The sequence below is a fragment of the Gobio gobio genome, assembly GCF_949357685.1.
Source record: "Gobio gobio genome assembly, chromosome: 21".
Taxonomy (NCBI): domain Eukaryota; kingdom Metazoa; phylum Chordata; class Actinopteri; order Cypriniformes; family Gobionidae; genus Gobio; species Gobio gobio.
The window spans coordinates 7,930,846-7,957,787 of NC_137117.1; the positions used below are offsets into that span (position 1 = coordinate 7,930,846).

Below are 26,942 nucleotides of genomic sequence, written 5' to 3' on the forward strand. Positions count from 1 at the left end.
TGGAACAAACCACACAGTCACACATATGTATGAACCTAATTCCCCACAGTTCCGTCCCTCACGCCCCGCCCTGGTTTCCTGGTAGAGCGTCTGGAAGCCGCTCCTTGGAGAGGGGGCAGTGTCACACATCTGTCTGGTCTGTGTTAGCACACGTGGTGTTTTTGGTTTGTTTCTGTGTCAAGTGTTAAATTGCCCCTCCTGTTGTCCCTTGTTACCTGCCTTGTTTGTCTGCTATTTAGTCTCCTTCCATTTTCTGTCCTTTGCGGTTATGTTATCTATGTTACGTGTGGATGTTACCTGTCCCTGATCTCTGTCCCTGATCCTGATTTGTCTCTGTTTGATGTTTGATTTTTTCCCCCTTGTGGGATTTTGTTTTGTGTTTATGTTTCTTTTGTTAATAAATTCACGTTCTCCTGCATTTTGAGTCCTCTTTTTTCACCTTACCGCTCGTGACAACGACAGCACACAAGAGGGGATTAAATAGGAAACTAAAGGATCTGAATTCACTACTGGGTTGGAGCAGGGTTGGATCAAAACTCTATAGGGCTGTGGCAATCCAGGAGCTGAGTTACACCCCTGCTTTAGACTGTTCTAATATGATGTAACATCATAACAGTTCATATAACCGGTTTCTGGTGTTTCCGTATCTCACACCCGTAAAAGGGTCGTTCCTTTTCAGGTGTTTGTGTGCAGTTAGAGTTTGGTGTGTGGAGGTTGAGTTTACTTATTCTACTAACGCAGACATTTACCAAAACGCTTGAGATTTGGGTGGATACTTGCTATACTCACCAACAGACCAAAAGTTGCCATGCCCTTTCAGAGAGAGAACAGCTCATAATTCATGGTAAGATTGTTTAATGTTCTCGTGGATATGTAATGTTTTCATATGAATTATATACAGTGATCAGATCACCTGTAGTCACTTGCAGGACACACAGAACACATTACAATAATAATTTACTTTATTATTTAACTATTTGGACCCACTTTATATTAGGTGGCCTTAACTACTATGTACAGACTGTCCGCCAAAAAAATAAGGTGTTTTTCAAGCACCTTATTACAACCTTTATTTACGTTTAAAAGTCAAGTCTAGCTGGTGTAAAAATAATGACAGTGTCGTGTTACGTCTGTCTTCATGAAATGACATATGCCTGTCGTTACCAATCAAAAATGCGTGTTCATTTAATAATAATTATAATTTGTTACATTTATATAGTGCTTTTCTAGGCACTCAAAGCGCTTTACATAGAAGGGGGGAATCTCCTCAACCACCAACAATGTGCAGCATCCACCATTTAAATGCTGTGTGTGGACTTTTTATCACCCCACCCCTAAACCTACCCAGTGATTTATAGTGCATATGCACTTTATGAGCACATGCGTTCCCTGGGATCGAACCCACGATTGCATGATCACATGATTACATGATGTTGTCTTTTGCAATGCTCTATCAATTGAGCTACGCAAAACCCAAAATATGACGCAAATAAAAGGAAACAAAGCATTAAAATGAAAATGTCCTGTTGTCGATAGGGGCGCAACTTTAGTAAACGCTCCTATGGGTCGTATTTCAGGGAAGTGACAAATGACATATATAATATAGACGTATTGGTTTGAGGACACGTTGACTATGTACTGACATTTAAATGAATCATTTTATACAATGCACTTATTGTGTACATGAATGTTTTACATTGTAGGGGAGACCGGGTATAGTTGTAACACGGGGAGAGTTGTATGCTACCAATTCCACAAATCAGGGATAAGATAGGGGTCATGTGACAGTTTCAGTTTCCTCTGGCTTCCTTTACGATCCCACATGGAGGTTTTCAGAGTCTGTGTTTCTATCTCTTCTGAAGCTTCAGCAGAAAATATAATTTTGAGGTTAGAAAGTAAAAAAAAAAAAAAGATAATATTTTGTTTAGTACTTCTACCGTTATGTGAGTTATATCAGGTCAAACTGTAGTTTCTCTATTAAAGAATGGTGTATCAACCTCCTGCTAATTTAAAAGCACCATGCTAATACAGCTAGCTAAACAATGGGTGACAGTGGCGGGCTAGGTTGTAACACGTGTTTTTAAAGTGTTATAACCATTCCCTTACATACAACTAAGAACATGATTTTAATAATTCTACAGAATGCATATGTTTATGTTAATTTGCTCTCACTCACGCACATACACGCACACTTACACACACCTATATGAATGTGCACATACAGACATGCACACAAACGCACACATGTGCATGCACAAACACACACACAATATAGACATACACTCCCCATATTCACACATATTGTATTGTTGCAGCCATTCATTTTAAATAAAACTGTTGTTGTGGCATATCATTTGGAGAACCCTTAGTTTTTGTGCATTTTGTCTACCTGTTACAACTTACCACAGTATGTGTTACAACCTACCCCAGTAGTGGGCTAGGTTGTAACAAAGGATCACCTTGTATTTGGCATCATCTCACAAAGTCTGCGATATAGTTTAAGAAATTAAAATTTTTGCCATTTGTAGTAGACGTAGTAGATGTGGGTACTTTGCCTAAAAGTTTCAGATGTGTAGTTAAAAAAAGGTAGTTTTAGGTGCTGAAGAAAAAAGTGTCTCCCCTACTCACATTTTAAAAATTACCTGCATGTAATTGCATCTGTACTTAATTTCTGTAGTTACATTTACATGTACTTATTTGTTAATGTAAGTACATAGTAGTTAAGGCCACCTAATATAAAGTGGGACCAACTATTTTATTAGCTCATATAAGTGAAAATATTCTGCCATGTTTACATCCTTGTTTTGAATGGTATATAGTGCTGAAGGGAACACCTGAAAGACTAATTCACTATTTGGTTCCCTCAAGATTTTCCTATGGGGTTTCTCAATTTATGGGTAAAATAAGGTCTTTTAGCAGTTAATCAAGGGATAATCAGTCTTACTTTTTTTAGATTCAGACCAATCTACCTTTTAATGTAGAAATTGATGACTAAGGGCGTTTTCACACTTACCTTGTTTGGTCCGGATTTTCGGACTTTTCAGTTTGGTCCGAATCAAAATTGCAGGTGTGAAACCTCCCCCGTACCACGGTCCGGACCAAACAGACGAAATTTGGTCCGACGAAAAGAGGTCGTCTCGGTCCGGATCAAACTGAACAAAGGTTCGGTTCGTTTCTAGTGTGAAAGCATTTTCTGTATGGTTCAGACTTTCAGACCATTTACAGGAAGTTCCTGTTTATGTTTTAATATTATAATGTCATTTTTAAATTCAATCTTGGCTATATTGATTATGAAAAGTGGAAATATGCGCAATATGTCAGAAGACAGAAAGTCAGAAATAATTTTAAACAATTTTTGAATGATTTTGCTTAGAAAGCCTTTCTTTAATGTGAATTTTGTTTTGTATAAATTGTATCTCAATTTTAATCAACGTTTAATCAGATAATTGCCTGGATTTAATAAATAAGAAGCAAATAGTCTATAGCAGACAATAATCGCGGGAGCGATCACATGCTTTACACATGAACTGGAGCGCGTCTCAAATAAACCAAAACTCAGCAGCTACTTGTCTCACAAACATGAGAAATATGTGTATATAAAGCTTGAAATGTCCACTTTTAAACGTAACGAATAAAAAATTGTCAAGCAATGCACACTGTTCAATAGTGGCAACAATATGCGTCTGTTCATTCACTCTTGTCAAAGATGCTGACGTCAGACGCACGTCCGTTTACAAACCAATCAAATGTCAAGATGCAGCCCACATAGATGAAGACGAGTGGACACAAGTGTGTCATGTAAAGTTCTTTAGTCCGCTCACATAATTGCAATGTGAAACCAAACCAAGACTAACCGAATCTATAAAATGTATCAAAACATGAACTTCGGTTCGGACCTTGGTGCGGACTTTCAGGTGTGAAAACGCCCTAAGACAGTCTAGTAAGTGCACATGGCATAAATATATATATATATAAAATCATTGTGTTCCCTTTGTTCTAGGGATGCACCGATATGAACATTTTGGTCGATACCAATAACTATGTTTCTTTGTATTTGAAAGCTGATATATGGCCTGATAGATCTAAATACAAATTTTGTACTATGATCCACTGGAGGCAAGGTTGCAAAACCCAAGTGCAGTTTTATTCAAGAGATCCAAAACATAGAACAAAGACTTGGCTTGGCCAAACAAGAAACAAAGACTTTGCTTAACGTGGCATGGCTAAACCAAAAACTCACCATACAGCGGGTTACACAAACAATACCAGACAAGGCACATGGCAAACATGAGGGCTTAAATACACAATTACTAATGACTAGACAAGACACACCTGTGAACAATGATTAACCAAGGAACCAATGACAACATGACACAAAAACACATGAGGGCATGGGAATCACAAGACAACCAAGAAACATGACAGTGAACATAGCAAACTAAATAGGCTTGTTCGACTTCACGCAGTGATGCGCAGACCTATCGGCGGCTGACTTGAAGCAGTGCATGCCGGTTAGAAATTTTGTCCGACTTGAGGCAGCGCAGACGCCACGTGACAGTGACGTATGTCAACAAAGAGAGTGATTCGAGAGCAGCCGGCTAATACAGGCGGTGCAGTTTCTCCAGAGCGGCTGCACCACTGAGATCAGTGGGCTGCACGGACTCTGATGACGACACAGCTGTTCCACGATTGGCCAGATTCTCTGACAGCGATCACGTGTGTTTTGTGTTTATTCTAAAACCTTCAGCTCCTCTAATGCGCACAAATCTGTTTTTTATAACAGTAAATCCTCCTTTGTAGTCGCAATGTTATATTATATATATATATATATTTTCATGTTTATCAAAATAAAACTGATTAAAAACGTAGACCCCACTTCATTGATAGTGTAGGCTTATATTTTGAACTTGATTCTTGTACAAACTGTATTAAGCAGTACATAAAGTATTACATGACAATGTAGTTCAGCCGTAGTTCACTGACAAGCTGAGCCATATCGCATTAATTATCGCAGGCGATACGTCCGTGATAATTAATGCGATATGGCTCAGCTTGTCAGTGAACTACGGCTCTGTGTAGTAAATGCCGCTCTATCTGAAAGCAGGTGATGGCGATTTACTACTAATCAAGGAACCGGCTTTACTGACGAGATGCGCCTAACAATGTCATGCGATATATCGCCCAGCCCTACATGACAATAATGTCTCTGAAACATCTGTGTATAGACAAATATTGCATTTATTTCACTTCAGCTGTGATAAATTATGCAAACACAGCATGAGCGTCACTGCGGGAAGCAGAAAGTGTCCGACTTCACGTCTCCGTTTGCAGCTCCTCCTCGCCTGCACGCGACTTTGTTGACATACGTCACTGTCAAAGTGCATTGAAATCAAGAATCTGTGATTGTTAATTCTCTTTATAATGTATTTAACTGACAAAAGTACAAAAACATATTTACAATGTTTTCACTTAACAATTTAGTTGTATTTTGTAAATATAAACAAATTTGGATTTTTGATGGCTGCAATACAATCCAAAAAAGTTGGGACAGAGACATCTTTACAACTGTGTCACATCACCTTTGCTTTTAATTACACTTTTCAATAGTTTGGGAATTGAGGAGACTAATTGTTACAGTTTTGTAAGAAGCAGGGATGTCCAACTCCAGTAGAGTAGAGTGTCTAGAAACCACTTTTGTAGCACATGCTGAATGAGGCCTGGCACTGAATACTATTAAATACCCAGGAAAGATATCATCTTGATGCCATTAAATGTCTCTGTACAATATTGTGTTACTTTTTTCTCATCTGGACTGGGTTTAATAACAAAAAAGTTCTAGTTTTGGGAAAATATAAAAGCCCTTTCACACCAAAATTGAAGTAATAAAGTTAAAGGATTCATGCCTGTACAGTAGAGGGCACAGCTCAATCAACCCTTCAAGTGGTTCTGCCATTCTGTCACATGTCTGTCTTGTCCTGTGCAGCACATGTGGTGGTTTTGTTATGTGTTGGTGTGATGTCATGTCTCTGGTCCCTTGTCACCCCGCCCTTCTTGTTATCTGATTATTGGTTAATTTGCCCCACCTGTTGTCCCTCATTTTCTGCCTGATTTGTCATGCTTTATAATATCCTCGTGTCTGCAGCCCTGTGTTGGATCGTTGTCTTATGTCCTCTGTTTCCTGTCGGACTCCATGTTCCTGCTCCTGGTGTTTATTTTGTTAACTTTGTTTTTTCCCCCTCTGGGGTGTTTTTTTGTTTGTTTTATTTTATTGTTTAATACATCCTAAAATCCTCTGCATTTGAGTCCTCACTCCTTTTCCTTTGTACCCCATCCTAACACCTTCTGGATGGCAGAAGAATAGGATGCAGGAGAAGAAAGTTTAACAATATTTCACAGATAAAAACAAAACATCTAAAGTAATTTTTGTCTTAGTTTCCCGTCACTTATCTGTTTCCTAGGTTATCCTCGTTAGTTTAGCTCTGTTGAGCTGTTACTCTTGTTCACTCAGTCTTTGTCTAGTCACTGTTATGTAAGGTTGTGTTTCCGTTGCCTGTCTGCATGTTTCTGTGAAGTTAAGATTAAAGTTTATGTTTGATTGCGATCTTCCGAGTCTTCAGCCTGTTCCTGGGTCACCAACCATGATGGATAACTAGAGAGTAAAAATAGAGCCTTCTTTTAAATGAAGCCTTTCTCGCAGTAATAGCAGACCTCAGATCCGTTTTACCCTTAGAAGGCTTCAGTGGTGCGTCACCTCCCAGTTCTTCTGAGGAGGAGCTCAGGTTGTGACACTTTGTTTCTGCTGCGCCCTGTGTGAGGAGCTAGACGATGGCTGGGGGTCCACTTCCCCAGAGACCCGAGGCTTGCGGGGCATTAACTTCTGGAACGCTGCCTCCTGCTTTTTCTCCTCCTGAAACCTCTCAGTGACAGTGTTGACTGCGCCACAGAAGTGGCCAGTAGGAGAAAGAGGAGAATCCAGGAGAAACAATTTCTCCTTCATGCCCGCAAGATTGAGCCACAAGTGTCTCTCCGTGGCCACCACAGCTGCCATAGACCGACCGACAAATTTGGCCTTCTCCTTAGTGGCCCGGAGAGAGAGGTCGGCAGCCTGACGCAGTTGTCGAATTACGACAGGGCTGATTTCCTCACTTTCACTCACGTCCCTTAGTAGGTCAGCCTGGTATGCCTGCTGTATTGCCATTGTGTGCAGACACGCCACGGCTTGACCTGCCACCGAATATGCTTTACCCACTAAAGCTGAGGTGGATTTGAGAGGCTTAGTGGGTAAAGCTGGTGTTTTTAGGGATGACCTCTACTAGCTCCTTACTTGCAGGAGACTGAAGTCGCAAATCTTTGGTCTCTGCATCAATGCTAACAATATCCACCTCCTCAGAACTGGATACTTGCATCATTGGTGCCACATTCAGAGCGGAAGAAACTGCAATGCGTGCTTCCGAACTCTGAACTGAGGCACTGGACCTAACAGGTAAAGGCTGAGATTAGGCAGAGCCCATCTCAAACCCGGCTGTTAGATCCATTTGCGAATCCTACTGACGAAGCCGTCGCTCTACCTCGGCAGAAGCGGGACCCCAACCGCGAAGAACACTCCTCAAAGAGTGCCTGGCGTGAATGCAGCGTTCTGAGAGGGAGACGCTCGCAATGCTCACATTCAGCTCCCTCGAGAGCTGACTGAGCATGCTGCTCTCCCAAACAAAACACACACAAAAATGTGTATCCCTACCCGTAAGAAAGCAAGAGCAGGGATGATCATGTTGTTTAAACTGCAGTTCACTTGCTATAATATCTCCCTTTCTTTTTTTTAAGTGAAAAACTCCTGCCTAGCCAGAACTAAAGACAGACAAAAACACAGAGAGACAGATTTCACATGTAGCGGTTGCTGAAGGCACAGAAGCTAATGCTGTTTGGTTTGGGTGTGCTTTATAGTTCCTGGTCGATGACGTCACCCGTCTATGGCGTTCTCACAAGCGTTTTGACACAGCTTGAGTTCCCTTGAAAGGGAACTGAATACTTCCAGAACCTAGGCTGCTGAGTAAGTGAGTGGTCACTGTTTCTGAAACTAGAAACTGAATTATAATAACATATTAAATGGTTTTCTTTTTCAGGTAGTGCCTGAATTATTTCTAGGTTTTACCAATTATATCACTAGAATGAAGCGGAGAGCAGTATCTCCTATTTCCAACTGTGTGTCTATGAAGAGTAATGAGTCAATTTGTCAGCCTCCTGATCTCAGCAATGGAACAGTGACCTCTAAAAGCAGGTATGATGTTGTTAGTATCAGAAACTAAAATTAATTATAATGATTTAGCAGATTATTTTCTTTATTATTGACACATTCTCTGTGTTTCTGTTCATTGACTCATTTTGAAGTTTTTCTGTTCTGCAGTGTTTGTTTTCACATTCTTATGTTTACTTCTTAGTTTGATATGTTGCCATATTGTTTGATTATTCCTCACTTGTTCAATGTTTATTTTGTCATTATGAGTGTTTAAATAGCTGGTCTCTGTCTTTTGTGTTAAGTACAAAGCTGCTATGTTTGTGTTGTCCATTTGGATTATTCGTCTTCCATTTGTTTTGAATTATCTTGTATTTTATCTCCCTTGCCTACCCTGTGAAAAGTATATAATTCCTGAATCACGTCTTTGCTAATTAAACCACCAGACTGAGACCGAGAACAACATCTTCAGTATCCAGCTGCATGTCTATGAAGAGTAATGAGTCAATTTGTCAGCCTCCTGATCTCAGTAATGGAATAGTGACCTCTGACCCTGTGTGAGTATTAACATGCAGGTATAATTTTGTTCTGGGATTGAAATACTGTTGTAGTGGGAAGAAAGAAACTAGAAAACCTATGTTTTATGCACCTTAACACTCAATGCCATGTTTTGATGAGCTGGTTTTCTTACCAACAATAAAACTCTCATATAATATTAGGTATTTTTGTATGTCTCTGCAGAGGCAAGGGACATCTGAGCTGCACTTCCTCCTACTGTCAGAGCCACATCAGGCAGTACAACAAAGCAGCAGCTCTGCAGACACCAGCAGACGATGTCCTGCACAGAGTAAAAGAGTCTCACAAAAACAGAATGAAGAACAAGTATGAGACTTTATTTGAAGCAATCAAATTGCAAGAGAATCAAACTCTGCTGAACAGTATCTACACACAGCTCTACATCATAGTGGGAGAGAGTGAAAGAGTGAATGAAGAACATGAGGTTTTACAGATGGAGAAAACAGCCAGAGCGAAACACTCACAAGACACTCCAGTCTACTGCACTGACATCTTTAAAGCCTCACCTGAACCAGGATGTGAGGAGAAAGACCTAATCAAGACTGTTCTTACTACAGGCATCAGTGGAATTGGAAAAACTGTCTCTGTGCAGAAGTTCATTCTGGACTGGGCAGAGGGAACAGCCAATCAAGATGTAGATTTCATGTTTGTGCTTCCATTTCGAGAGCTAAACTTGATTAAAGATCACCAGTACAGTCTTCACAGACTTCTGTTAGACTTTCATCCCGACCTTCAGGATCTGGACTCTGAGATTTATGAGGAGTGTAAAGTTGTGTTCATCTTTGATGGTCTGGATGAAAGCAGAATTCCACTGATGTTTTCAGACAGGGAGAAAGTTTCTGATGTGACTGAGACTTCATCAGTGGGTGTGTTGATCTCAAACCTCATTAAAGGAGATCTTCTTCCCTCTTCTCACGTCTGGATCACCTCCAGACCAGCAGCAGCCAGTCAGATACCCTTTAAATACATCAGTCTTATGACAGAAATCCAGGGATTTAATGACACTCAGAAGGAGGAATATTTCAGGAAGATAATCAGTGACGAGCATCAAGCCAGCAGAATCATCTCACACATCAGAAGAGTAAGAAGCCTCCACATCATGTGCCACATACCCGTCTTCTGCTGGATCTCAGCCACTGTGCTTCAAAACATCCTGAAGCAAGACCTCAGTGCAGAAATCCCTCAAACTTTGACTGAAATGTACATCCACTTCTTGCTCATTCAGACAAATATAAGGAATCAGAAGTATGAAGAGAGAGATCCAGAGAAGCTCCTGGAGTCAAACAGAGAAATGATTGTGAAACTTGCCGAACTGGCTTTCAAGCAGCTGATGAAGGGCAATGTGATGTTCTATGAGGAGGACCTGATTGAGAGCGGCATAGATGTCACTGATGCCTCAACGTATTCTGGGATTTGCACTGAGATCTTTAGGGAGGAATCTGTGATTCATCAGAGGAAAGTCTACTGCTTCATACATCTGAGCTTTCAAGAGTTTCTTGCTGCTTTCTATGTGTTTTACTTGTATATCGCTAACAATATGCAAACACTGAAACTTCTGTTTAAGTGGTTCAGTCCTAGGAAGATCTCTCTTTGTGAGCTGCTACTATCATTAGTTGACCAAACCCTGTTGAGTGAAAATGGACACCTGGATATTTTCCTGCGATTCATGCTAGGCATCTCACTAGAGTCCAATCAGAGACTCCTTCAGGGTTTTCTGACACACACAGAGAGCAGCTCAGAGAGCATCAGGAATACCACTCAATATATTAAAAACACAATCAGAGCTGATGATATCTCAGCTGACAGAACCATCAATCTGCTCCTCTGTCTGTTGGAAGTGAATGATCAAAATCTTTACAAAGAGATTCAGGACATTGTGAGATCAGACAAACACTCAGAGAATAAACTTTCTCTTGCTCACTGCTCAGCAATAGCTTACATGCTTCAGATGTCAGAGGAGGTGCTGGATGAGTTGGACCTCAAGAAATACAACACATCAGAGGAGGGCAGGAGGAGACTGTTACCAGCTATAAACAACTGCAGAAAAGCTCTGTGAGTATTATGACTGCATAATTTGTACAATAATGTAAATCCTCTATCAAGTTGACATTGTTTTCTTTTACATCTACAGTCATTTAAAAAGTCTGGGGATGTTTTTAAAGGAGATAATTGTTTTAAATATCACAACAGATAAAGAAATAATTCACTCCAAAATTAGTATTCTGTCATAATTTACTCATCCCCATGTTCAAAACTATATGACTTTCTTCTGCAGAACACTAAAGAAGGTAGTGTTATTAATATCAGGTTGGGTGAATTTGAATTTGAGAAACAGTGACTTGAATTTGACAGGCTATTTACACTAACTCCACCCACCATTTTCTGATTGAGCCAGAAAAAAATAATGAACAAAAGAGGCGATGATAACTGAAGCAGTGGCGTAGAGAGTAAAGGCCTGTTCACACCGGGACGATTTTCACGTGCGTTTATCGCCGACGTTTAACGCCTCGTGACTAAACAAAGGGCACCAATGTGAGTGTGCACACCGACGCGTAAAACGCCAGGCGTAAAAGCTTCATTTTTAAAAAAACACCTCTGGTTCGTTTTTTTATTTTGACGCGGTGCGTTAAAAACTGGCCGACCAATGAGATCGGCGCTTTTGTTCACGTGGCTGGAGCTGCTGAAGTGAGAGTAAAACACGACTGGGTGGCGCTCAAGCACAAAACGGTCTTGCCGAGCACACATTGATACGACGAAGAAGTAGTAAGTAGACAAAGAAGAAAATGAGCTGATAATGCTGCCTGCCAGTTAGCAAAAAAAAAAGTGTGTGAATGGTTTTGGCCGAAAGGCGCACGGCTGTACGCGTTGAGATATTTCTCGATTAAAACAGCCAGCACCCTCAGGAGCTGACTGCATGCCTCGCACCCAACCAGTATCACATGTACTCGCGTGTGTCACTTTAATTGCAGACCCGTAACCTGTAAATTGAATCTTGCATTAAGAAGTGGCGAGCTCTCATTATAACTTCAACTGTGTTGATGCTGAGCACGTTTGGTTCCTCAGAACCAGACCGCTCAAGCATCGGATCCTCCACCCCGGGGGAAGAAGCCGCAGCGCTGGCTTCCACACGGGGAGGGAGAATCTCAGAACTGTCATATGAGAAGTGGGAAAGTGCCTTGGCAGTCCCAAACCTGTCTGACAGAACCCTTTGTGAACCCCATGATCTGCGACGCCGAGCCGCCTCAGCGACCGCGGGTCCAGAACCATGGGGCCCAAGAGGCTGGCCAGCCTCTTTATTCGAACACGGCCAGCCGAGAGCGAAGCAGCCTGAGTGTCAGCTTTTCAAAATGCTCACAGGTGGCTCCCTCAAGAGCCACACTAGCATGCTGAACACCCAGGCACTCCACACAAAGCAAGTGTGTGTCCTTCAGATACGCTGTTGCTTAGGGAGCGTCCCCAAATTCGTTGTTCCGAAGCAGTGCGAGTTCCCTCGAAAGGGAACCACATTAATTCTCCACCCCAAACAAACAGCACCAAAAAGAAAACAAAATGCTTGAACTATATATAATTGAGCTGTAGCTTTTTTTTTGCATAATACACTCAAAAAAATATTTTGGTCTAAATATAAGTTTTATGTATTTGAATTACATTACAATTTTCCATCCATTTGGACTACATAGTTTTAACATAAACAAACAAATAAACTTAATGTGATTCATATTTGTCAGTCAAACGTAAATGAAATAGGTAAGTTTTATGTAATGGTACACAGAAAAATGCCCATGATAAATTAACACAGCCTAGTGCACACTACTGAGATAAAGTACCATTGAAGCAGTGTTCAAGTTAATGAGATAATTGAGTGATGATTGAGAATTAATCATTAATCGGGCGGCAGTGGCTCAGTGGTTCATGTAGGTTGTCTACAAACCGGAAGGTTGGTGGTTCGATCCCCGGTTCCGCCTGACCAAGTGTCGAGGTGTCCATGAGCAAGACACCTAACCCCAGCTGCTCCCGACGAGCTGGATGGCGCCTTGCATGGCTGACACCGCCGTCGGTGTGTGAATGGGTGAATGTGAGGCAAAATGTAAAGCGCTTTGGATGGCCGTAGGTCTGTTAAAAGCGCTATATAAATGCAGTCCATTTAATGATGAACACCTGATGATAATGAGCAGAATCACTGACGGAAAGAGAAACACAAGAACTACAACTGACTTCAGCCACAGCCTTAGATGAAATCAACTGAAGATAAAAGAAGACATTAAATCTGAAGATCTTGGCAGAAGAGGATTAAACAACTCCACAAACAGCATTACCAGCTTCACGCATTATTAACCAGACTGACTTTATTTCTGTAATTTTCTGTTTATAGTTTTGTTTGAAGTCACTATGCTGGAGATCAGTGTCTGCTTTAGTTGGGCTCTTAACTCTTTAACTTTTTTCTCTAGCTCCTTTAACTGTGTTTTTATAAAGCACATTTGTTATGGCAAGGGAATCCAAGAGAATATCTGGTGATGTTGGCTATTTATATATTGTTAATGACATCGTGTGGCTAAATCACTGATCTCATTCAGAGTCTAATACTCTGGTTATTGTGGTACTGTGTTAATAGTTTTGTTTTATTCATAATAGTTGCCATATGATTCTACAGCACGAGTTACAGCACTGTTGTGTTATTCGAATAATATGCAGGATTTAAATCTATGGCATTGCTTAGATATACACAGACATCAAGAATCAATGTATGAATCTCAACAATGGTGACAATCAATTAAAATCTTCAAGCTGCAGTGCATGTTGGGTACCACCAATCACCCCCCCCCCCATGTGTCCCAGCATTTATTGCGGCATGAATAAATTATGCATCTGAATTGACACATTTTCTTTGATACTTACTAATTGCTTTTACTTTTGCTGTTTTTGTCGTGACATTTTAGTTGCTTGTTTTATGTTCAAAGTTGATCTGTTTATCTTAATTTTTTTTGATTGTCACCATTGTAGAGATTCAAACGCTGATTCATGATGTCTGTGTGTGTCTAAGTAATGCCATAGATTAAAACCTTTTGTGCACTTTTTTATCTGGATATTATTCAATTAACACAACCGTCCTGTATCTTGTGCTGCATAATCACATGGCTAATACTATGAATACAACACAATTAATAACACATTACCTCTATAACCAGCAAATTAGCCTCTAAATTAGAGCAGTGATTAAGGCCAAAACAAATAGCCAACATCACCTGATAATATTTTCTCTTGGATTCCCTTGAAATAACAAATGTGCTTTATAAACACACAGTTAAAGGAGCCAGAGAAAAACTAAAGCTAAAAAAATTAAAGGTCAAGAGCCCAACTAAAGCAGACACTGATCTCCAGTATGGTGACTTCCATACTATGAAACTATTATTTTCATTAAAATAGAAATTACAGAAATAAAGTCAGTCTGGTTAGTAATGCGTGAAGCTGATAATGCTGTTTGTGAAGTTGTTTAATCCTCATCTACGGATATCTTCAGAGATTTAATGTCTTCTTTTATCTTCAGTTGATTTCATCTAAGGCTGTGGCTGAAGTCAGTTGTAGTTCTTGTGTTTCTCTTTCCGTCAGTGATTCTGCTCATTATCATCAGGTGTTCATCATTAATTCTCAATCATCACTCAATTATCTCATTAACTTGAACACTGCTTCAATGGTACTTTATCTCAGTAGTGTGCACTAGGCTGTGTTAATTTATCATGGGCATTTTTCTGTGTACCATTACATAAAACTTACCTATTTCATTTACGTTTGACTGACAAATATGAATCACATTAAGTTTATTTTTTTGTTTATGTTAAAACTATGTAGTCCAAATGGATGGAAAATTGTAATGTAATTCAAATACATAAAACTTATATTTAAACCAAAATATTTTTTTGAGTGTACACAGTACAGTGCTCATCTTTCTGTCCAAGCATACATAACACAATACATATTTGAAGAGTACACCACCTTTGTCTTTCGGAGCATACACCCAATTCAGAGACCAGCTGTAGTACGATTAATGTGTAGACCAGTGGTTCTCAGTTTGGGTTCTATTGACCCACCGCTCTGTACATGTTGTCTCCCTTATCTGCCCTAGACCTTTTGTGCTTATATATTTAATTTCTGTTACAGACTTGCAGGCTGCAATCTCACTGATGTATGCTGTCAAAGTGTGGCCTCAGTTCTACAATCACCAGATTGCCCCCTGAGAGAGATGGATTTAAGTAATAATAACCTGCAGAATCCAGAAATTATTTTTGAACAAATTTTAAACTACTCCCAGAGAGAGAAAAACCCGCTGGATATAGGAATGGAGCTGCTTTTTGTTGGACTGAAGAGTCCACAATGTCAACTAGAAAAACTGAGGTATTTATTATGAAATTAAACATGCACACAAGTGCCTTCTGCCCGGTTCCTGACCTAGGATGTTTTAATCTATGTTACAGAATAGAAGAGTAGGAGCAGGAGACCACTTCAGTAGAGGTGGTTTTACAGATTACGCTAGGCATGCTTCCTCATTTCATATGTCCACCACATGCCACTGCATTCCAGGGAGAACTGTAAGGAGAAATTGCCTACTATGTATGCAACCACCGATGATAGGACCAGGTAGCTGCAAAATGCAGTCTTTTGTTGTTTTGAGGGACCTTTAAGTCATAGGTTTTCACCCCTGTTCCTGGAGCTCTACCTTCCTGCAACGTTTACCTCCAACCCTAATAAAACACATTTGAAGCTAACAAAGATCTTCAGGGACACTTAATAATTAAAGACAGGTGTGTTGGAGCAGACTATGAAACTTAGCTCCCAAACCACCATCCTGGGTGTCACTTTCTCTTCTGGAGAACAAAACACCTTAAGGTTTATGGTTTATTCTGTGGCTTATTCAGGTAATTTCATGGATCTGTTTGTGGATCTCTCTTGAGCAGATACATTTTGCAGTCTGTTGAGATCCATCAAAGGACCTGACATTTCTATTAGGTTTCACCTGTAATCACCTGCCTGGCACACAATATATCTGGTCAAAATTAATGACCTGGTTAAGAGACTGAGAAAGGTGATGGGGCAGGGTCATAGAAAGGACTTTAAGGTCAGAACATAGCAAACTCACAGGTTGCAAGTTCTTGATCTCCTGCAAAACACCCTTTTTAAGTAGCAATGTGATTACTGCTCTCCTACAGCTCAAAGGCAAACTTTCATTTAGGACTGCCAGCAAGTCCTCGCCCAGTACAGCCCAAAATTCTTTATAAAACTCAGCAGGAGCTTTTCCACTCTTCATGCCCTTCAGAGCGTTCAGAAGTTCCTCTTCAGAAAGATGCCCCTCCAGCTCAGCCTTTGAGTCCTCCAAGACATTTGGCAGACCTTCATAGATGCCAGCAGATAACCCCTCTTCCTTTCTATATTTACTACAATACAATTTGTCATAGAACCGTACAGCTCGTTTTCTAGTATCAGATGTCTTTGTTAATTCTTGCCCATTGTGTAAGGAGTGAATATAACGACTCTGACCATTCTACTTTTCAAGTTTAACGAAAAATTTAGATGGGGCATCCGTTTGCGTTAAATTCTGTGAGCGAGGTCGGACCAGAGCCCACTGTGCTTTTAATTCTGAGCAAATCTGCTAGAAGGGATGTCTTAGTTTTAAGTGTCTCTATGTCTCTTCCTTCCCCAGTAACCTCTGCTAAACCTTGTGCCTCCATTATTTCAGATTACATTTTTTTCTTCGACCTAGTAATGTCCCGAAAGACACTGAAAGTATACTGTTGACAAAGTACATTCACTTTAACCTTTTCATAATCCCACCACTCGCATAAATGTTTAAAACAGTTTTCTTAATTTAAAATTATTCTAGAAAGAAAAAAAAATATCTCTGAAATTCACACCACTTAACAGGGAAGTGTTAAAATGACAATATGCACTTTGACTTTATATTTGTTATAAACACATTACATGTAGTGTTGTGCAAGTTACTTCCAAACTGTAAAACTGTGTATTACTTTTGAGTTACTTTAACCAAAATAACTACAGAAGTAGACCATAACATTCTAGAATTACATAATGTAGCTACTACAGAGCATTTTACATCCAGTAGAAGGCGATTTGATGTAGCATAATGACTGTGGGCTATCCAGGCTACTAACAATATAGCATATAATTGGCAAAGTGAAGGCTCAAGACAATGCAAGAAAGGATGAATCACAAACGATCCAAGTCTGTTAAAAGTATGGTAGAGGTAAAGTGATTATCTGGCAATAGCTTGGGTTTGTTCATATTATACACAACAGAACTGTATGTAAACTCTAATGCCATGACAAGATGCACATTTGTTCTTTTCTTATTGTTGTCATTATTTTATTCTCTTTAAATTCGAGAGGTTCACAACACAAAACCGGCATGCACAAAGTGCAAGAGATGTTTTTTTTTTTAATTGCTAGTGCTATTTCGCGACGTCGATAGCTCTTTTGGTTTTAGACAAAGGTTGCATTTGACTGCATATGCCTTTGACTATTATGTTCTTCTTGTCCTTATCTCTGACAAACTCGAAGTAATGCGCATACGTCCATCTCACGAATGTACAGTCGTCTTCTGCCATCTTCATCCATTAAGCCTTGTTTACTTTTGTTTTGCTGACTGAGCGTGCACCTCGTCCGTTTGCGAAGGTGTTTATACTCGATGCGCTCGCCGTTGTGATATTCTTTGAAAAGCCTTCTTTAGCCTCTATTCTTCTGGCCAGCGCGAGCTGTCATTTAGTCTTTATTTACAAACTTGGACACCACATGCAGCTATTGACTGACCACGGACAGCTAATAACTTACTTGCATTTTTAATTTGTTGTCTCGCGTTCTTGACGTTTTTTTTTTTTTGAACAATTTAATTTTGGGCTAAAAATGTGTTGTAACGAGAGCATTAATGAACATGTACAGAGTAAAATATTACTGAAAATGTATTAGTAATGCCTTACACTACTGCGCTACAGCAAAAAGTAATATGTTACTGTAATGCATTACTTTTGTAACTTGATTACATGTGACTAGACGATGATCAGGAAAAAAAAACAGTTGGTGTAATAAAACAACTTTTTTACAACATTAAATACAACAATAACACAAAGGATGCTTAAAACCTATCCAATCTGGCTAAGAAAATAAAATGTTCTTTATGTACCCACATGTATTGTCTTACATTATAATTTAGATTACTCCATATATCACATACGCTTTGTGTCTCAATTAATTCATTTCATGCAAGACTTGAAGCAAAACGAGGTTCTGTATGATTTCTGTCTAATCTGTAATTATCTGTACAATTAAAGTCCCCACCCAAAAACAGAAAATAATCAGAAACATTTTTAAGGAGTACTCTTTCATTACCATTTGTAACCAAACTAAGACAGTTTGAGCTTAACCCTGCAGAACAGGGGACCTCAACCCACCCCTGATTATACCCATTTTACATTATGTCAGTGTTGTTGTATTTCACATTTTGGCCCACTTTCTGGACCTGAAGCTACTGCTATGGAAGAGTACATTTGGTTCTCATTTACTGCTGGCCTAATTCAACATTCATACGCTGTTCTTCTTTGTGGGGAAGACAGAGATCTCCACCCTCCATTGAAAATTATGTTTAAAGCGAAGTCACAATAAGGAAACTTTATCCCCTTCCACCAACAACCCTTGCTTTTAAACAAATCCAGAGGTCTGCAATGTCTTTACCCAAATGATCAGTTTGGAGAGGGAGATTAGTGGCTCTAACATTCCTATTAGCCCCTACACTTATTCAGTGGTGCCTTTTGGACTGACCAACCCTTAGTTGTCTTCCAGACTCTGTCCTGCATGATATAATAAATATCTACTACTACTGAGCACCTCAACTTGGGAATCCATCTTAGCCAGTCAGTCTTTCCTATGGCTTTTTCTGCTTGTCCAATGGCCAGACAGAAAAATCCTACAATATGGTTTGTTGTTTAATGTATTTATAGTTTTTACCTAATTTGTGTCTCTGTTTTGTGACACTTGGTCTGTAATTCTTCATATTCTCCAGTGATTCCTCCTATTGGATTGTGAGATTTATTAATTTCACATATTTGACCTTTTAGTTTTTGTTGCTTTGTTTAGATTGAGCAACTGTAATCTCACTTATCAATCCTGCAAAGGCTTGACCTCAATTCTACAATCATCAAACTCCTCACTGAGAGAGCTGGACCTGAGTAAGAATGACCTGCGGGATTTAGGAGTAAAACTGCTCTGTGTTGGACTGAAGAGTCCAAACTGTACACTGGAGATACTGAGGTATTAAAGAACATTACTTGGATTGTAAGAAAGATTCTGAAGTTACAAAATGTTTACATTTGTCCTCTGTCATTCATTTTTTAGTTCACAGATCAGTGTTTGTCGGCATGTACATTTATGTAAAATTACACAGAAATTTCCAGTTTTCTCTCTGTGTCTTTAGCTATAATACATGAATAAAGTATGTCTAAGAACAAAGCTTTACTCTAGAATTTATTTAGGGAACGGTGGATAAAATATCTGCCAAATAAAAAATGGGCCATGTATTGAAGGTTGGAAGGTTTATGACAGAATTAGTATGAGAAGGAAACTTTTGTCCAAACATTCAAGGTGGCTTGTAAGAACATTATGAGAACTACTAGGGTACCTTGCTGCCTGACCACATCTACAGTAACTGTATATTGCATGACATTAACAACAATGTTGATGATATTCTCTGGTCTGACCCAGACTAGAGACTGTAAAATGTTTTTTGTGTATCTTTGTAGATTATCTGGCTGTATGGTCACAGAGGAGGGCTGTTGTTATCTGTCTTCTGCTCTAAGGTCTAACCCCTCACACTTGAAAGAACTGGATCTCAGCTACAATAACCCAGGAGACGGAGGAGTGAAGCTACTCTCTGATTTACTCAATGATCTACACTGCAAAATGGAGAATATCAAGTATGTCGGGCACTAAGATTCACCTTTTGCAAAGTTTATGTGTGTAAAGAAATGTATGTGTATGTGTGTGGATGCTATGACATGTAATCCACTGTCTTCAGAGTTAATACAGTATATAACAGTTTTATGGCCCTTTCACACCGGACGCGTACTGAAAAAGCGAAGCGAATATTTACCATTCACATCATAAACCATTCACATTGTCCGCGACGTGAATTTGCGACGTCTGTGATGTTTCAGAGCTCCAACATTTCAAAACTTTTGTGGCGACAGCTGAGAAACATCCATTGAAGATGAGCATTTTCTTTAAAAGACCAAAAATAAGGTTTTGGGTGCACCCAGTCTTAAAGAACAGATAGTCCGAAGGGAAGTATGCTAATCTTGTACAGGAGCTAAAACTTTGTATGTGGGACAATTTGAGGAGTTCCTACAGACAGTGGCACTGCATCTGACGAGACAAACCACAAACTTAAGGGAACCAATCGATCCGGAGCAGCATCTGGCAGTCTGCTTAAGGTGAGCTGATCAAACAATAAAACCATCAAAATCGCGTCCAGTGTGAAAGGACCTTAATGCAATTTTACTTATGTTTGTTTTGGTGTTGTTTTTGTGTGAATGTGTTGGGGGCGGTTTCAGAGCTAGTGAGGACTTTTTGAAGTGAAATGTATGAAACAGCAAATGACCACTAGTATTTCCCTGTCTCTTGACTCTTTATGTAATAAATGCACATAATGTAATAAATATTACATTATTATTGTAATAAAATGTAATAATTTTCTCAAAACAAAATAAAATCTTGAGCTCATGATGTAATAACAATTTTAGATTATTAAATTTTGAGAAAATTACATTATGAACATTTTATTACAAAAATAATGTAATACATATTACATTATATGCAGTTTTTACATTATGTGCAGTTATTGCATTATGAGTTGAAATATATGCCTGATATCAAAGCAGTGAGAATTCAAATCTGAAATTAATTTAATACAGTTATGAAAGTAAACCAAATAAGAAATTCAATCAATATTTATGCCTAGATATTTACAGTCATTATATATGTGTGATATACAACACTAGTGTGTGAGTGAAAACTTTTACTTTTATCTACTTGGCAGATGCTCTTTTCCCAAATCTCTGGAATTGAACCTATGACTTTGACGTTGTTACCACCATGCTCTGCTGATTGAGTTGTTTGTGTTTATTTCTATGTATTTTCTACAACCCCAAATCAGAAAAAGTTGGGACAGTATGGAAAACGCAAAAAAAAAAATGAAGTGATTTCTAAATTGACTTTGACTTGTATTTCATTGCAGACAATATGAACACAAAATATTTCATGTTTTGTCTGGTCAACTTCATGTCATTTGTAAATATGCATCCTTTCCTGTCATTCAGACCTGCAACACATTTCAAAAAAAGTTGGGACAGTAAAGCATTTACCACTTTGTAATGTTGCCATTCCTTTTCACAACACTTAAAAGACGTTTAGGGACTGAAGACACCAAGTAATGAAGTGTTTCAGGTGTAATTTTGTCCCATTCTTCCTGCAAACAAGTCTTAAGGTGGGCAACAGTACGGGGTCTTCGTTGTCGCATTTTGCGCTTCAAAATGCGCCACACATTCTCTATTGGAGACAGGTTGGGACTGCAGGCAGGCCAGTCAAGTACCCCTACCCTCTTCCTCCGCAGCCAGGACTTTGTAATGTGTGCAGAATGTGGTTTTGCATTGTCTTGTTGAAATATCCCTGGAAAAGATGTCTTCTTGAAGACAGCATATTATGCTCCAAAATTTCTATGTACTTTTCAGCATTAATGGTGCCTTCACAGAAGTGCAAGTTACCTTTGCCAAGGGCACTGACGCAACCCCATACCATGACAGACCCTGGCTTTTGGACTTGTTGCTGGTAACAGTCTGGATGATCCTTTTCTTCTTTGGTCCGGAGCACACGGCGTCCATTCCTCCCAAAAAATACCTGAAATACTGATTCATCTGACCACAGTACACGTTTCCACTGTGTGATGGTCCATCCCAGATGCCTCCGAGCCCAGAGAAGTCGACGGCGCTTCTGGACACTGTTAACATGGGGCTTCCTTTTGGCACAGTAGTTTTAACTGGCATTTGTGGATGTAACTACGTATTGTGGTACTTGACAAAGGTTTGCCAAAGTAGTCATGTGGTGATATCGCTTATAGATGAATGACGATTCTTGATGCAGTGCCGCCTGAGGGATCGGAGATCACGGTTGTTCAGCTTAGGCTTGCGCCCTTGTCCTTTACGCACTGAAATTCCTCCAGATTCCTTGAATCTTTTAATTATGTTATGCACTGTTGAATGTGAAATATCCAAATCTCTTCCTATCTTTCTTTGAGGAACATTGTTTTTAAACATTTCAATAATTTTCTCACGTGTTGGAAAACTGGCGATCCTCGGCCCATCTTTGCTCCTAAAGGATTAGACCTTTCTTGGATGCTGCTTTTGTACCAAATCATAATTACAATCACCTGTTGACATCACCTGTTTCAAATCACATCATTATTTAACCATTTTACCTCATTACTAGCCCTAAATTGCTCCTGTCCCAACTTTTTTTGAAATGTGTTGCAGGTCTGAATGACAGGAAAGGATGCATATTTACAAATTACATGAAGTTGACCAGACAAAACATGAAATATTTTGTGTTCATATTGTCTGCAATGAAATACAAGTCAAAGTCAATTTAGAAATCACTTCTTTTTTTTTTGCGTTTTCCATACTGTCCCAACTTTTTCTGATTTGGGGTTGTACATAGATAGATGTATAAAATACATAGAAATAAAAAATAATCAGAATGTGGTCGTTTTTTATAGTGTGGATCATGCTGGGGAGGTCTTGATTACAGCAGGACTACACAAGTGTAAGTCTGCATGAACACCAGTGGTGGAATGTAAAGAAGTACAAATACTTTGTTACTTTACTTAAGTACATTTTTCATGTATCTGTACTTAATCAATAGTGCATACTTTTGACTTTTACTCCGTTACATTTTGCAGCAAATATTATACCTTTTACTCCACTACATTTCTACAACGTTCCATTACATTTTCGTTACATTTTCTGATCAGTTTCAGGGCTCGACATTAACGCGTGTCCCCTTGTCCTGGACAAGTGGATTTTTTGAAGGTGCAAGTGAAAGACAATTTTACTTGCCTGACCGGCAAGCTGATTAAAACGTCAATAACAAAAAATAACTATGGAATCACTATTAATTTAGTGTAAGTGGTGATCGATAGTGAATAATAATATATAACTTAATGTAATGAACTGACGGTAACTGTGCTGTTGAGGCTTGCACAGCCTCATGAGGAGAAAACAAATGAGCGCCTCTCACACAGAGAAACTGCAGTCAAATACTGTAGTAAAAATTCAAAATGTGAAGTTTTTATATTTATAACATATAATACAGTTAAAAAACATCACTCCACCAAGAGTGCTGTTTTGCTGAATACCATCACGACTGAAAATGTGACACTGATTTCATATGACAGTTCCATAAACAATTAATTAACATTAAGCACTTACATTTTAGATGCAATATTGACTGTTTTTGTTCTATTTCAGCAGCGAAAATATTTCCAAGATCACATTAGAACCATAACTCATCTCACAGCAACAGTGTGTTACTGTTTCATGTTTAAACATTCTTTCCAACATTTCTTATTTGTATTCAAAAAATATTTAAAACAATCTCATAACATCATTTAATGCAGTTGTCATTTTTTCAGTGTAAATTTGATTGGTAACAGCCCTATAGTGTCTTATTCTAATTTATTTATTGATCAAATTTAAGAATATAAAATGAAAGCTGAAGCATAGCCTGATTAGGGGAAAAAAATGCCATTTATAAAAGGTAGAAATATCAGATGTAAATACGTCAAAGCTGATTGAACACTGGTGAGAATATTGCTTCAGAATAATGATATTTAACTCTGCAGATCACCCTGATAGATTACAAGAATTGTAAATCAGAATGTAAACTGGGCCACAGATGGTAAGCACAATTACATTAACCCAAAACTAACTTAATTAAAATGCCACAGCCCATATTGTTTTTTATTTATTTATTATAATATAGACATTAAGAGAATACATTTCTTATGCAATTACTTTTACTTTTAATACTCAAATTTTAAATACTCACATTTAAAATCAGGTACTTTTTTACTTAAGTAGGGTTGTCATTGTGGTACTTCTACTTTTACTAAAGTAAATATAGCTCTGGTTATTTGTACTTTTACTTAAGTACTGAGATTCAGTACTTCCTCCACCACTCATGAACACACCACACACACCACACACACCACACACACCACACACACCACACACACCACACACACCACACACACCACACACACCACACACACCACACACACCACACACACCACACACACACACACACACACACACACACACACACACACACACACACACACACACACACACACACACACACACACACACACACACACACACACACACACACACACACTACCCCTTAACCTAAAAAACATAATTTAGTCTGATTTATAAGATGTTTTCCTCATGGGGACCTAAAAATGTCCCCACAAGGACAAGGATTTCGGATATTGCCATCTTTGTCCCCATAACGTAGGGATTACCAACCCCCCCCCCCCCCTTTTGCTATAGCCTTGTTGTGTTCTAATGTTCTTTCCTCTAATGTTTCCTCTTGTGTTCAGATGCCTGTAATCTCACACTGGATCCAAACACAGTAAACGCTCATCTCTGTCTGTCTGAGGAGAACAGAAAGGTGACGCGATTGGAGGAGCAGCAGTCATATCCTGATCACCCAGAGAGATTTGATTACTTTCCTCAGGTTGTGTGTAGAGAGAGTCTGTCAGGACGCTGCTACTGGGAGGCTGAATGGAGCGGGTGGAGGGGGGCTGTTATATCTGTGGCACATAAAGAAATGAGCAGGAAAGGAGGAAGTGACGATTGTAGGTTTGGATTCAATGAAAAGTCCTGGAGCCTTGATTGTTCTGGTGACATTTTCACTGTCTGGCACAACAAAAATAGCACTGACATACCTGACGCATACCCCTCTAAGAGAGTAGGAGTGTATCTGGACTGTCCGGACGGCACTCTGTCCTTCTACAGCATCTCTAAAACACACACACTCACACACATATACACATTTCACTCCACATTCACTGAACCCCTCTGTGCTGGATTTAGGGTTTTCATTGACTCCTCACTGTCTCTTGTGTAAGTTTGAACAGCCAAGCACTGTTAATCTTGTCAATGAAATTACTGATGAAAAGGTTTGCTACCGTTTTTTTCTTCCCATCAACAATAAAGAAAACATATCAATGAGAAACATGACAAATAAACATTTACATTTCAATTAAAACAATAAAAAAATAAAACCACAATATTTTTGAAGAAAAATAAAAAAGTATATGGTTGTTTCTAATAATTCATAAAGAATTTGACCTGATTGAAATGAATGAACACAAGTAAACTGAACTAACCTATACATAATATGATATTATTCAGATATACACATTTTAAATCAAATCTGCACAAAAGGTAAAAAATGCACACAAACTTGAACTGTGACGTTAACTAGTAATTCACTACATTCTTTTACAATAGTGTACTCCTAATGTTGTTTCAAGAGCTCACGTTTTCACAAGTACAGTGTTGATGTGTTTTTATTTTAGTTATTTAGGTTAACATTTCTCAGTAATTGTTTTTTATTCTGAGCTTTCTCAGAATAAAATGTTTTTTTGATGATCTTTTCCATTTTTATTTTGAGTACCAAATTAATGAAAATGACAACTAAATATTGACTGAATTTAAGCAAATCAGTATTTTGTTAATATAATGTTTTTTGTGTAACCCTAAATGTTTTTATTACCTCTTTATCACCTTTTTATGCATGTTAGACATTTGTCACTAATAAAACAATATGCTTCACACTTGAAACGCTGTCTTCTTATCCAGATTTAATGCTTCTACTACAAGTTTAGCATTTTTTTTTTGTATGCTGTTGCGGTTTCTATTTTCATTTTCTTGTTTCAATAATGTTTAATATAGTTTTATCTAAAATTATGTTTGCTATTGACATTTTTCAACATTAATATGTATTTGAAGGAACTTTTATCTAAAGATATTCAAATTAAATCATTTTCAAGAATGAGTTTGTACTAAGAAAAATACATTTAAAAATACACATAAAAAAGGTGTTGAGCAAGCATTGAACAGTCCTAAATGTTACATATATACAATTTATATGACTTTTGAAAAGAAACAAAGGGTAGCTAACAAAAAAAATTCAATGGTAACAAATATATTTAAGAGGACCAAGAGAGTAGCCTCTTGCACCTGAGTGAGCCAAATATGAGCAAACTGTAGCAATAATAAAATAGAAAACCGTGAAAATTTTTAGGATTCAAGCAGCCATAAACATAAAAAAAATTGTGTTTGTCATGTGTGTTACAAACAGAGGTGACATGGATAACAGAGGCAGGTGAAAGCAGAGTTTATTTGCTGAACCAGGATGTGAGCAGGTGCGGTGAGAGTCAGAGAGAGCGTTTCAGGTGAATGCTGGATATGCTGGTGATACGATACGTTTCTTGATTGTAGAACACAGGGACAATGGATCGAAGGAGACGAGGACCAGGAGACAGGACGAGACGAGGAGACACTCAGGATTCTTTGGAGATCAAGTAGGTTGTCAGGTGAGTCCGATGAAGCAAGCATGTAGAGTAGCATGTGCAAACGTTACCGGACAGTGACTGAGTGTGAGCGTGGGGCTTAAGTGCAGGTGGTGATTGCTGTGGTGATGACGTGCAGGTGTGTGTGCTCAGTGGTGATTGGGATCGTTGTGGTTGTGAGAGGGTGGAGCCTGGCGTGCTTGTAACAATGTGACCATTAACCAACATCAGAGAACTGTGAACATAATTGTATTATTATTATTATTATTATTATTTATAATATTATTACAGTTTTTCTCAATTGCTAAAACACTAAACCCTATTGTCTGAAACAAATGGGTTGCCTGAACCCACTGATTGAATCAATCACTTTTTTGGCAAAACCATAAGCACTTTTCACCAAGTTTAGACACAACTTGCCAACACATTTTCATTGTGATGCACC

The 26,942-nt window shown here is 38.8% G+C and overlaps 1 protein-coding gene across 1 annotated transcript; it reads left to right on the top strand.

Annotated features, from left to right (window-relative positions):
* Positions 1-650: 650 nt before the first annotated feature.
* LOC307118018 (NACHT, LRR and PYD domains-containing protein 3-like) lies at positions 651-25,047 on the top strand (the record flags this gene model as incomplete). Its single annotated transcript, XM_079803311.1, has 9 exons — positions 651-844; positions 8,121-8,275; positions 8,677-8,787; positions 8,972-10,858; positions 14,963-15,196; positions 18,943-19,116; positions 19,605-19,778; positions 22,631-22,677; positions 24,518-25,047. Exons 1-9 carry the CDS (start codon positions 842-844, stop codon positions 25,045-25,047), a joined length of 3,315 nt encoding a protein of 1,104 aa, XP_079659437.1. The 5' UTR covers positions 651-841.
* Between the last annotated feature and the right edge of the window lie 1,895 nt (positions 25,048-26,942).